The following is an 11921-nucleotide window of genomic DNA, read 5'->3' as shown; positions in this document are numbered from 1 at the left end:
AGAAAACTGTAGAAAAATCTTATTATTTTGAGAAAATTAATAATTTGGTCTTATGACCGGTTGAGCAACTCAAAATTGGCTAAATTAAAGAAATATGTCGGTTTCTTGAGTTTTTCTATTAATTTTTTTAGACTTAATCGTTAATTTTCTCAAATTAATGAGATTTTTCTAAAAGTTTCTTGAATTTCCACCTTCAAAATTAAGGATCAAGTAAGGATTAAGTATGAATAATTAGACTTTTCCTTGATTTCTTAATTTCCACCTTCAAAATTTCTGATTTTTTTGTTCTTTTATGGTTTTTGTCGCTGTCCATTTGTGTTGGAATATAAATCCACATTTGTTGGAATATAAATCCACATTTGGGTGGTTGTTCTTTTATTTCATGCATTTAATCATTCTTGTTTTTGTTTTAAACCAATTGATTGCTCTCTCAAGTTGTCATTATTGTTTCTACTTTCTGTTGTATCTCATTATATATATATATATATATATATATATATATATATATATATATATATATATATATATATATATATATATATATATATATATATATATATATATATAGAGAGAGAGAGAGAGAGAGAGGGAGAGAGAGAGAGAGAGAGAGATTCCGTTAAAATTAAAAATAAAATAGAGATTTTGAGATTCAACATCAGCCACATATTTCAAGTCTGTCGTTCTAAGCCTACGGCGCCTCAAACTTGTTATAATCATAAATGATTATATTGTGTTGCTCGTTCATTTCTCCTCCATCACCATCCCCATCAACACAACCGCCACCGCCGCCACCACCACCACCACCACAACCACAACCTCTGATACTAGTCGAGTCGACCCCATCACTGTCACCTCCGTCACCTATTTCACCACCATATTTTCTGCCACCAACCGTCATAATCATATATGATTATTCCGTGAACAGACATATATGTATAATCATTTATGATTACGCATACATTGTTGTTGTCGATACACTGAAGCGTTAAAACGACAAATGAGAAATGTATGGCTCAAGTTGAATCTCAAGATCTCTACTTTTTTTAATCTCAGTCGAACCGATATATATATATATATATATATATATATATATGTGTGTGTGTGTGTGTGTGTGTGTGTGTGTGTGTGTGTGTGTGTGTGTGTGTGGTTCGGATCCGGTAGGATCCCAAAAATTGGTGGAACCGCGAGGACAATTCACCACCAATCATTCCGTCATGGGCACAAACGTCAAACTCATTTATTTGGTCATGACGCGTTCGCACACGGCGTACATGCATGGAACGTAATACGGACTCGAGAGATAATAATAATTGGTGACGACCGTCCATTGAACGTCATTTTAATGGGTTTTTTCTTTTTCATTTTCATTTATTTTGTTTTTTTTCGGTTTTTTATTATTATTTATTTTTCGTTAAAAAAATCAATTTTTTTTCTTAAATAGATATTTGCTCGTTTTTAATGTTTTTATGTATTTTTCGTTTTTTATATTTTTTCGCTTTTTTTCTTTTTTTTTTAAATATATTTTTTCTTTTTTTTTCGTTTTTTTTAATGTCTCTACTACATACTTGAAAATAGTAGGGTTTTTTTCTTTTTTTTTTTGTTTTTTGATATTTTAAAATAAATATCGATTTGAGTTTTTTAATGTTTAAATATTATAAAATTTCAAATAAAAGAATACTAATATATTGAATTAAATAAAGTTTTTGTTCAATACTTCAGTCAAACAGGAACCACCGATTTTTTAATGGAATGATCTTGAAGGTAAACAAGAAACCCTAGAATTGATAGTTTCTATTGAGATCCAAAAATCTGTGATATTCTTCTTATATTCCGAAATTGTTTTCCATTGGAGGAGATCGACAGGGAAGAGACCCCCGATTACAGTGTGAAGAAGAAAAGGGGAAACGATCGGACCACTCGACTCATTTATTGACGTGCCTTGAAAACATAAACGAAATATCGACAAAACTGGTAAGGCTAATCAGAACTGCAAATGTTGAATGTTTCATTTTTTTCAACGGATTTATTTGTTCTCCTAAATCATCACTCCTGTTCTCAATCGATTACCTCATACACTGTTTTTCTTGATATCTGTTTTCGGATTAACTGATTCAACTATCAATGTTTTTTTGTTATTATGTGATACATGTATGTACAGTTCGGTTTGCAGATTAACATTACGTTAATAGCAACCCATCACTAGATATATTGTTCGTGGAATTTTACTTTCACATGCCCTGACATAAGCTTTGCTGCAGGTTTGAGAATAAAACGTACCATTAGAAGCTTTTGCAAAGCTGAAGACTATCATATAGTCCCAATTCATTTAGATTGATCTGAAAGGTAAACAAAAAAGTACATTCGTTTCATTTAGATGTGGTTGTATATGATACTGGATTTTTACAATTTTTTTTCAACCATTGAAATAATTCTTTGTTGTTATGCTTGGAAACAAGAATTATGTTTAATGGGGTTGTGGATATGTTGTGATAAATGGGCTAGATGATCAGATCTTCATATATTATACTGATCATGGCCCCTTAGTAGATCAATTTGCTAATTTGTTTTTTCGTAGTGTGATTATTTACTTTCTTTATATTGGCTAATATGATGGCATGATCGATATAATATATAGATATGTTTTTTTTTTGCAGGATAACATTGAAAAAGAAGTTACCTTAGTGCTTAACCTCTCTAATCAAATCCCCGTTAAAAAGAATATGATCTATGGAAAAGTAGGTGTAAATATATCACATTTTTTGACTTTTTTTTTTGTTATTTTAGATATAATATATAAATATGTTTTTTTTGTCATTGGAGGATATATCTCCTTTTCCTTCTCATTCTAAAACCTAAGATGAACATTGAAAAAGAAGTTAACTTAGTGCTTAACCTCTCTAATCAAATCCCCATTAAAAAGAATATGAAGAGAGTCATATTTTCATTTATCAGTAATTACGTATATGTATAAGGGTAAAATTGTCATTTGGCAGGAAAAGGGTCAATGGGAGATGGAAATTCAGGAAAGAATCGAGGCAGACCATTCACGTAATTTACTCTTAAAGTTTTTAAAAAATATAATTATAAATCATTTATATGATATACATGTTATGTTTTTAGGCAATAGATTATGTTAGTGAAGAAGGGCGGTTTAGGGATTATGATGAAAAGGTTGTGAAATCATTAAGAGTTTCATGCTGGTTGAATGTTGTTGCTTGTGGCCTCAAATTAAATGATCACAAAAATGCAATCATCTTATGCTCAAAGGTAATCAATCATAAAACCATTATACTTTTTTTTAAACAATTCCAAGTTTTAATTATTATTGTTATTATACAAGGTTGTTTCCAACAGGTGTTGGATGTTGAGTTTTACAATGTGAAAGCTTTATACAGAAGGGCACAAGATTACATGGAAACTTATGATTATGAATTGACCGAAGTGGACATCAAGAAGGCCTTGGAAGCCGATCCACAAAACAGGTAAAAGTATAAAATTTGGAGGTCATTTTGGTCATTTTCTTAAACCTCTGTAATTTTATTTTGGTTTTATTATTTTTGTAGGGAGGTAAAGTCTATTCACAACATTTTAAAGCAACTTGAACCAGAGAGTAACAAAAGAGATGCTACACTTCATACAAATATGTTTGCCTAAATGGCTAACGATTGTTCTATACAAACTAAGGTTTTGATTTTCTTCTTTTTTCAATTAATTTTGTTTTCCTTTTTATAAAATACTTTTTTTTCCATTGACATCAGTCAAAGTCAAAGTCTAACACTAATATTGAATGAACTGATGTGGTAGAGATTAAAGATTGAGAAAGTGGAGAAGAATGAGAAGGATGAAATGGCTGCTGATTCATCTTGAAATTATTGTATTTTGTGTGTGTGTGTGTTAGTTGATGGGTATTTTGATGCTAAAGGTGTTTGTAAAATTAAAATTTTTATTTGATTACACTCTTGATTTGCATTGCAGTTCTCATTATTTACTCCAGGTTGGTTAAAGTCAATAACGGTTAATGATGCACTAATTTTTATTCCCAATTCAAATAAGGTTAGGAACATTTGTTTTTTCTTTCGGGTTATGAATTAACTATTGCAAATTTATTACTTGATTTAATTTAGAAAATGTAGGTTCACTAAGTCAGGAGGTGCAATTACTTATAAGACCAACCGGAGATTTGACATATTTAGTTGCTATATTTATTGAAGTGTCTTTCTAATCAGGCAAAGAGGTTGATATTGAAGGGTGTAAGCTCTTGAGTTGGGAATGGTGGCCCTGGTTTGATTATATGCCTCACATAACCAGACAACAACTTTGAGTACAAAATTGTTTTCATAAAGGGGTCATTATATTATGGCATAGTGCAACATATTTGTGTGTTTGTAAATGGGCGAAACGTACACAATAGCAACACACTTTACTGTATCTACCAATTAGAACAATATACTATACTTCCACACAAAAACGACACCTTCCGACCCCCGCAACGCGGGGGTCACCTTTCTAGTTATATTTTATAGATCGGGTTATGACTAAAATGTGACACTTGACAGTAAAATTTAATGAAAACAAAATATTTTGTCATTTAATATTTGTAATAACAATAATTTCAGTTTATAAGTTTTAATTTAAATAAGTTCCTTTAAAATAAATTGCTTTTTAGATTATATTAAATAAAATAATTGATTAAAACTTTAAATTTAATTAATTTAATATGATTAATTATAATACTTATGAGTAAATTACAGTTTTGGTCCCTATGGTTTGGTCAAATTCGCACATACAGTCCAACCTTTGAAATTTTCACAAGATGCATCCTCATGGCTTAAATAAATTGCACTGCTCATCCTCCATCCACTTAAAAAGACCATTTTACCTTTACTTTTATATTTTTTTTCTTATATATATATATATATATATATATATATATATATATATATATATATATATATATATATATATATATATATATATATATATAGGAATTACTACAAATAAATATATGAAAAGTCATACACCAAATATTCACGTTAGAATTACAACAATAGAACATATATGTAAAATTTTTAGCAAAATAATAACATAAAAACAGTGTCTTCACGTCCTCACTTTATTTACTATCTTCATTTGAACCATCCCATATATATATATATATATATATATATATATATATATATATATATATATATATATATATATATATATATATATATATATATATATATATATATATATATATATAATTTTTTCATATTTTGTCACTTATATTTTATTTTTATTTATTTATATTTTATGATTTATATACTTTCTTAAAGTTTTATTCGAATATATTTTTAATGTTTTTTTATATTTTAATCGCTTATATTTTTTGACGTTTTATTTTAATATATATATATATATATATATATATATATATATATATATATATATATATATATATATATATATATATATATATATATATGGGTTTAGGTCATTTTTGGTCACTTAACTTTTGGTTTTGTGCTCATTTGGTCACTTAACTCTTTTTAAGATTTAAAAGGTCATCAAACTTTTGGCTTTGTGTTGATTTAGTCACCTAACTTTTTTAGTTTTTTGGCGTGTTGTTTGAATACATTTTAATTTTTTTGACATTTTGTTTGTTTATACTTTTTGTAAAAAAAAATTGTTCATTAAATGTAAATATTATTAATTTAGATTAGGTATAAAATTATATTTTTAATAAGATGAATAGATAGACTAAATGAAATTCGAAAATGGGTTTCAAGTTATATAGAGGCTAATTGGAAAACCATATAACTCGAAAACGAACAAAATTTCTAAAAATTTAGAAAAATGAACTCGAAAATAGACACATGTGTTTGAGTTATATAAATTTTGATTAACATTTTCCATTCAGACCGAAATGTAGAAAAAGTCTAAAACAAAAACAAATGAACTTGAAGCCATTGACACTCGTTTTAAATTTCGGTTAGCTTATACAATAACCATATTATAATAAATAATTATATACGTAATATGTGTTAATCATATTCTCATTTAACTAACCTTTTTATATTTTTTATGCAAAAAATATTTATAAAAAGCTTTACAAATATATAAAAAAAAAAACAAAAGATCAAAAAAACATCAAAAGATATATCCGAACAAAATATAAAAAACAATTATTTAAATAAAACGTCAAAAAATATATAAACGAACAAAATATAAAAAACATTAAAAATATATTCGAATTAATTTTTTAAAAATATAGATAAATCATAAAAAATATAAATAAAAAAATAAAATATAAGCGGGAAATATTAAAAAAATAAACAATTATATATATATATATATATATATATATATATATATATATATATATATATATATATATATATATATATATATAGAGAGAGAGAGAGAGAGAGAGAGAAATATATATAAAAATAAGGATAAAATTGTCTTTTTAAATGGATTAAGGATGTAGAGTGGAGTTTCTTTAAATCACAAGGACGTATGTTGTCAAATTTTCAAAAGTTAGACTAAATATATGAATTTAACCAAATCACATAAACCAAAACTGTAATTTACTCGATATTTATTTAACAGATAAGTTGAAATTTTTTTTAACCTCCAAATATATATTGAGGAACCTGTTATCCACCCAACAAGGAGCTAGACGGACATAACAAGAACATAGAAAACAGGAAAAGGTTTAAGTTTTACAAGAAAGAAAATGACAATTAACCTACTCAACCCATTTAAATGAATATTTTAATCTCCTATGTTTAACCCAAGTGAAGACGAATGACTTAATGATCTCTACTATTTTGGTTGGTGGAATCAAAGAAAAATTTACTTTGCCATTGGAATTTGATTTTTCAATAATGAAATTTAAGATGTGACTTTGACCAAACCTAATTAACTAAAAATAATAGGACCTAAATAATTAAGATATTAATTGGCTATAGTTAAAAGAAAAAAATTATTAGTCCAAAATTGTTATTCTTGGAATTAAGTTAAAAATGGGAAATTGGCAAGTTAATTATGTCATTAGAGTAAAGATTTAGATCTAAAGCCTCAAAACCTTCATTTTTTTATTTCAAACATTTTGACTTTTGAGGCTAGTGGGTATAGGATGGTGTTAAAACACGAAAGAATTGTTAGTTTGCATGTCATGTTATCCTTAACATCACACCGTTTAGATAGGAAATGGTAACCACACATCCACACCATTTTGATTTTCATGCCATATTTTTTCAAGTGTTTTTTCTTCATTTTTCTAATATTTATAAAATAAATTATGTAATATCAAAAATATAATATTTAAATTGAAAAAAAACATTACATAACAAAAAAAAATACATATGGGTCGCTTTGACTTTAGAACATAAAAAACATGTTCCACATCATTACGTTCTGCTTCTTGTCTTCTCTTGAATAAAATTTTTTGGTCCCATTAGGTGTCAAAATTCATTCACGGATGTTGAATACACATGATATATTCCATCTATATGGTAATACCCAAACTTATATTCATTTCCATTCATTGTGAAAGGAGTATCTGGTGCTTTCCTGACAAATTATCTTTGAATATTAGTGATTGATCGATAACGTGGATGTTGGAACCCAAAACCCCAAAACAAGTGTGTGAAATCCATAAATCTTGGGAAGCAACAACCACTAATACCAACGAAGGAGCTCAATATGACCAATTGCAAACTGCCATCTCCACGTCTTGGAACAATTTCTCCATTTTCAGTGTGTGCAATCAATGTTTTCAAGCACATCGGGAAAACCATGTTTTTCTTTATGTACCGCATATAGTTGTTGCATGTCATTTAACGAAGGTTTTCACAAATAAACATCATTGAATGTGTCAAAAACACATTTTGACAATCTATACAAACTTTCTCTTGCAGTTCTTTCAAACATTCACATATAATCGTCAAGGAGGTCGGGTGACTCCTTGTAAGCCAACAAACAAATTGTCGCAACATATTTCTACAAGCTTGTGAATCCTCGTTTGCCTCTAAAATCATATCTCAATTGGAGAAAAACAATATCTTAACATATATTTAATAGGTAAACATATGTATTTATCTTGTGTAAATATATGTTTAATAAGTATAAAAATGAAAGAAACGATACATGTTTTCCAAGGCATTGGCTATTCGTACAAACACATTCTGACGCAAATGAAACATTCTTTTGAAATCTTTTGACTGGTAAACACAATTATTCGCAAAGTAATCATGATATAGACGTTCGTGCCCTTCCACACGATTTCTATTTAGCATCGTGTGTCTTGTTAGTAGAGGATCTTTAACTTCTCCTTGTAGCTAGTTAGTGTAATACTTGTAAATCATGGTCATGAACATATCATCATCATCGGAGGACGAGTTGAATGGATCCATGATTTTTCTAAAGATGTATTGAAATTGTATAAAATTTAGAGAAAGAAAAGAATGATATGAATAAAATTGGGTAAGACGGTATGAATTTACAGGTAAAAACTATTAATTAATTATTTTTAAATTCTTTTTTTACCTTTCAACGTTAAAATGAATGGTCTGATTGGTTACTTCTCCACTTGAACTACATTACCATTGCAATGAGATACCACATGTAACGTGTAAATGTTCACAATAAATTTTCATTTTTTAAATAAGATAAAATACAATTTCCGTCAACCAGTATCGATAAACAGTTTGTTCTAAAAGGAAAAATCCCTAAATCAACGTATGATAGATAAACGCGAAATCACAAAAACATAAAAGTTGTTGATGAGTAAGTATAGTCATGCCTTTTCCTTCCTATAGTCATCTAGAGCACCTGAAACATTTAATCCACAACTATAAGCCAAATCTTAGTGATTTCGCCAAAACACCTACATATCACAATACATGCAAGCATACAAACATTGGACTTTAACAGGTGGTAGGTTCACCTCTTTTGCTTTCAACATAAAGTTGGTCTACCCTGAGTATCTTGGCTTGTAGTATAAATTTGGATCGCGCTCGTGTAACGCCCTGTCCCAAATCGTTTCCCATTTAGGTGTGGGTGACGTAATTTAGATGACCTAGGTGTTTAGTTGGTGTTTTGGAACCAATGAGCATTTTGGTAAAGTATCAGCTCAGGCTTTTTATGGAAATTGGATTTTTGTTCGGGAAATCTTAAAGCAGGTATGAGTTGATAGAAGTGTAGAGCATCTCGTAACCTCTTCGTGGATATGAGGATCTTCGGAATGGGGCTTATAACGAAGCAGTTATGGCCTTCGGAAAGTTGCAAGGTTTAAGGAAAAACCCTAGTACACAGGGCGTACATAGGGAGTACACAGGACATATTGATGCGAAGGAAAGTACGTGGGTGTACGTCGGTGTATGTTGGGCGTACGAAGGAGATGGATGTGATCATTGAGAGGAGTACGCTAAGCGTACTGGGAGTATGTGGGGCGTACTCCAAATTCATGCAAACCCTATTTTAGGGATTTGGACCCTATTTAAGCTCACTTTCTCTTCACCAAACCTTAATATCTTCAGCCTCCACCCATTTTTAACCCTAGAATCGAACCCTATGTGCAATTTAGTGATTTTGAACTTGGTATGTGCTTGATGGGTGTCTTGAGAAGAAGAAGAATAAGAGAATCATTTGGAGGTATGGCTTGAGCTTCTAGATCCAAGAGTATCTTTCCATTTGCAAGCTTCAAAAGGTAAAAATCTTTGACCTTGATGACCTTTGTGTTTGGATCTATTTTATAGTGTTCTTTGGCATTGTTAAGTCCCTTGATGAAAAGGTGAGATTTTGATCTACTCTGAAAATAATGGATGTTAGATCTTAGCTTCAATATGGTCATTTGTTCATAAAAATGGAAAATTTATGAAAGACTTTGGTCCATGCATGTATTAAACTATTATTTAGTTCTTTATTTAAGTGTTGAGTCCCATTAAGTCGTTGATATTGCCATATTTATATCTATTTTTAGGCAATATTTAGGTACATTTTTGTATATGAGTTGGTAATTTATTTAGAATAATGGTACTTATAAGTTTAAATGTTATTTGCAGCCAAAAAGAAGACATTTTGAAGAAAAGGGACTAAAAACGTTAAAGGAAGAAACTTTGGGAGTTAAATGATTAAAGGAAAAGAAAATCTGGAAAAAGCGTCTTCACGTCGTGAGAACCGGAAGATTCACGACGTGAGTTTAAGATCTAGAAGATATGTATGCGGGTGAAGAAATCTTTGTCAGGCACGGTTATCTTGTATTCACGACGTGAATATCTTATTATTCACGACGTGAATTATGAAAATCAGAAAACTATATATATCCTTAACCATTACGAATTGAAGGGACTTTTGGCTAGAGAAAGGGGTTCCAGAAGGCGATTTTTAGCAGAAGAAAGGTCTTGGAAAGAGGTCTTCAACACCAAAAGAGTGAAGGTCCATAATTTAGTTCACTTATTTATTACCTAGGAACATGTTTCATTATACTTTGATTTGTGTTAGTGTGTTAGTTGCTATTATGAGCAGCTGAATCTAGCTACTCTTGTTTAGCTAGAAGAAGCTTCCAACTTATGAATAGCTTGATTTTATATGGTTTTATTTAGTTGGTAAATTGCTTGTTTTTGATTTATAGCTACCTAGCATGCTTGTGTTTGTTTCTCTAGTTGCTTAATTTCACGTTCTGTGTAGCTTAGTGACCATTAACTGCATAAACTTGTTTACCTAATGATTTAGTGAACATTAAATTGTTAGAGCTAAGATTGACCAGTCTTAGTTAGTAATTAAAGTAAATAAACTTAGTTGTGCTAGAGAACGTAGATTATGACTATAATTGTGTTTACATAATAATTCTTACATAGCATATTCATATTCATAATTGGTTATGTGTTTAATTGTGTGTGACCATACATAGTTTTACATGAATTAATTAATTAATTATTGGTAAAGTTAGACTTAAATTACCAATACAATTAAAACCAACTTGATAATCCATAATTATTAGCTAGCCATAAGGACGAAGTGGATTCGAACTAGACAAGAGTGTTTTTACTTATTGATTGAATTTGAGTTAAGTTCGTCTGATCTTGTAAAATCAGATAAAACCCTTTCTAAACTTGTTAATAATTGGGTTAATTTAATAGCAAGTAGATTAATTAGTAACACCGTTCCCTGTGATCGACACCCGACTTACCCAAGCTATACTGTATTCTGTAGGTACACTGCCTATAAGTGCATAGTTAGTTTAAGTTTGTTAGGTTATAAATATTAAAATTAGTGGGTACTTTCGTGCACATATGTCGTGCTTGTGAGTAAAGTTGGAAACTTTATTGGTTAAGACCTTGGATAGGGACCAGATCTATGTTTTGGACATCTTGATTTAACCAATTGAGAGCAAAATATGGGTTGTGGATTCCTGACTAGTAATTTGGGCGTACAAGAAGGTACGCTCAGCGTAATACAAGGATTGTGCATCAGCCAGTTGTACGTTGTGCTTTATGGTCGAGTATGCGGGGCGTACGTCTCTAGTACGTTGTACGTGCTCCCCAGGGAGTCATTTTGGATTTTTGAGGTTTGGGTCATTGTTGGATTTTTGTAGTTTGGGCCTTGTTGAGCCATTAGACTTCTTTTTGGGCTTTTAGTCTGTGCCTTTTAGGATCCTTTGGAGTTTAGGCCCATAAAGGGTTTTGGGGACCCGATTTGGAAATTTGGGCCATATTTGGGCCTTGGGTGTTTATATGGAAGTTGGGCCTTTGGATAATTGGTTTGGGTTTGGGCCTTGGGAAAAGCATAAGGAAGGGTAAAAAGGTCGTTTACCCTAGTTTGGACTCTTAGGGTGAGTCCTGACCCAATTATTAATTTGATGTTATTTTGGGTAACTGATAGCGTGGGAATGTCAGCGGATCTGCAGTCAGAGAGTATCTGTGGGTTTCAAC

General features: G+C 30.2%; 1 protein-coding gene across 4 annotated transcripts; it reads left to right on the top strand.

The window, feature by feature from the left end:
* The first annotated feature begins 1650 nt into the window (after nucleotides 1-1650).
* LOC111886412 (peptidyl-prolyl cis-trans isomerase FKBP62) lies at nucleotides 1651-3969 on the top strand. 4 transcript variants are annotated; one of them, XM_052767425.1, is made up of 9 exons: nucleotides 1651-1761; nucleotides 1864-1971; nucleotides 2259-2343; nucleotides 2655-2735; nucleotides 2994-3048; nucleotides 3121-3267; nucleotides 3355-3482; nucleotides 3564-3684; nucleotides 3805-3969. In XM_052767425.1, the coding sequence occupies exons 4-8, from the start codon at nucleotides 2728-2730 to the stop codon at nucleotides 3652-3654; spliced, it is 429 nt and encodes a 142-aa protein (XP_052623385.1). In that variant the 5' UTR covers nucleotides 1651-1761; nucleotides 1864-1971; nucleotides 2259-2343; nucleotides 2655-2727; the 3' UTR covers nucleotides 3655-3684; nucleotides 3805-3969. The 4 variants fall into 4 exon arrangements, with proteins under 4 accessions (XP_052623385.1, XP_042754084.1, XP_052623384.1 ...); XM_042898150.2 differs by having other exon boundaries at nucleotides 1704-1761; nucleotides 1856-1971; XM_052767424.1 differs by lacking the exon at nucleotides 1651-1761 and having other exon boundaries at nucleotides 1768-1971; nucleotides 3128-3267.
* Nucleotides 3970-11921: the final 7952 nt, after the last annotated feature.

The sequence above is a fragment of the Lactuca sativa genome, chromosome 9 (genome assembly GCF_002870075.4).
Source record: "Lactuca sativa cultivar Salinas chromosome 9, Lsat_Salinas_v11, whole genome shotgun sequence".
NCBI classification, from domain to species: Eukaryota; Viridiplantae; Streptophyta; class Magnoliopsida; order Asterales; family Asteraceae; genus Lactuca; species Lactuca sativa.
The sequence above is the reverse complement of the archived record's forward strand: the minus strand, read 5'-3'. Positions and strand labels throughout refer to the sequence as shown.

What these genes read in the sequence shown, in the direction of transcription:
- LOC111886412 (XM_052767425.1), top strand. An exon ending in AATCGAGGCAGACCATTCAC is followed by an intron (nt 3,049 to 3,120) that starts GTAATTTACTCT and finishes TTATGTTTTTAG; the next exon opens with GCAATAGATTATGTTAGTGA. An exon ending in GAAGCCGATCCACAAAACAG is followed by an intron (nt 3,483 to 3,563) that starts GTAAAAGTATAA and finishes TTATTTTTGTAG; the next exon opens with GGAGGTAAAGTCTATTCACA.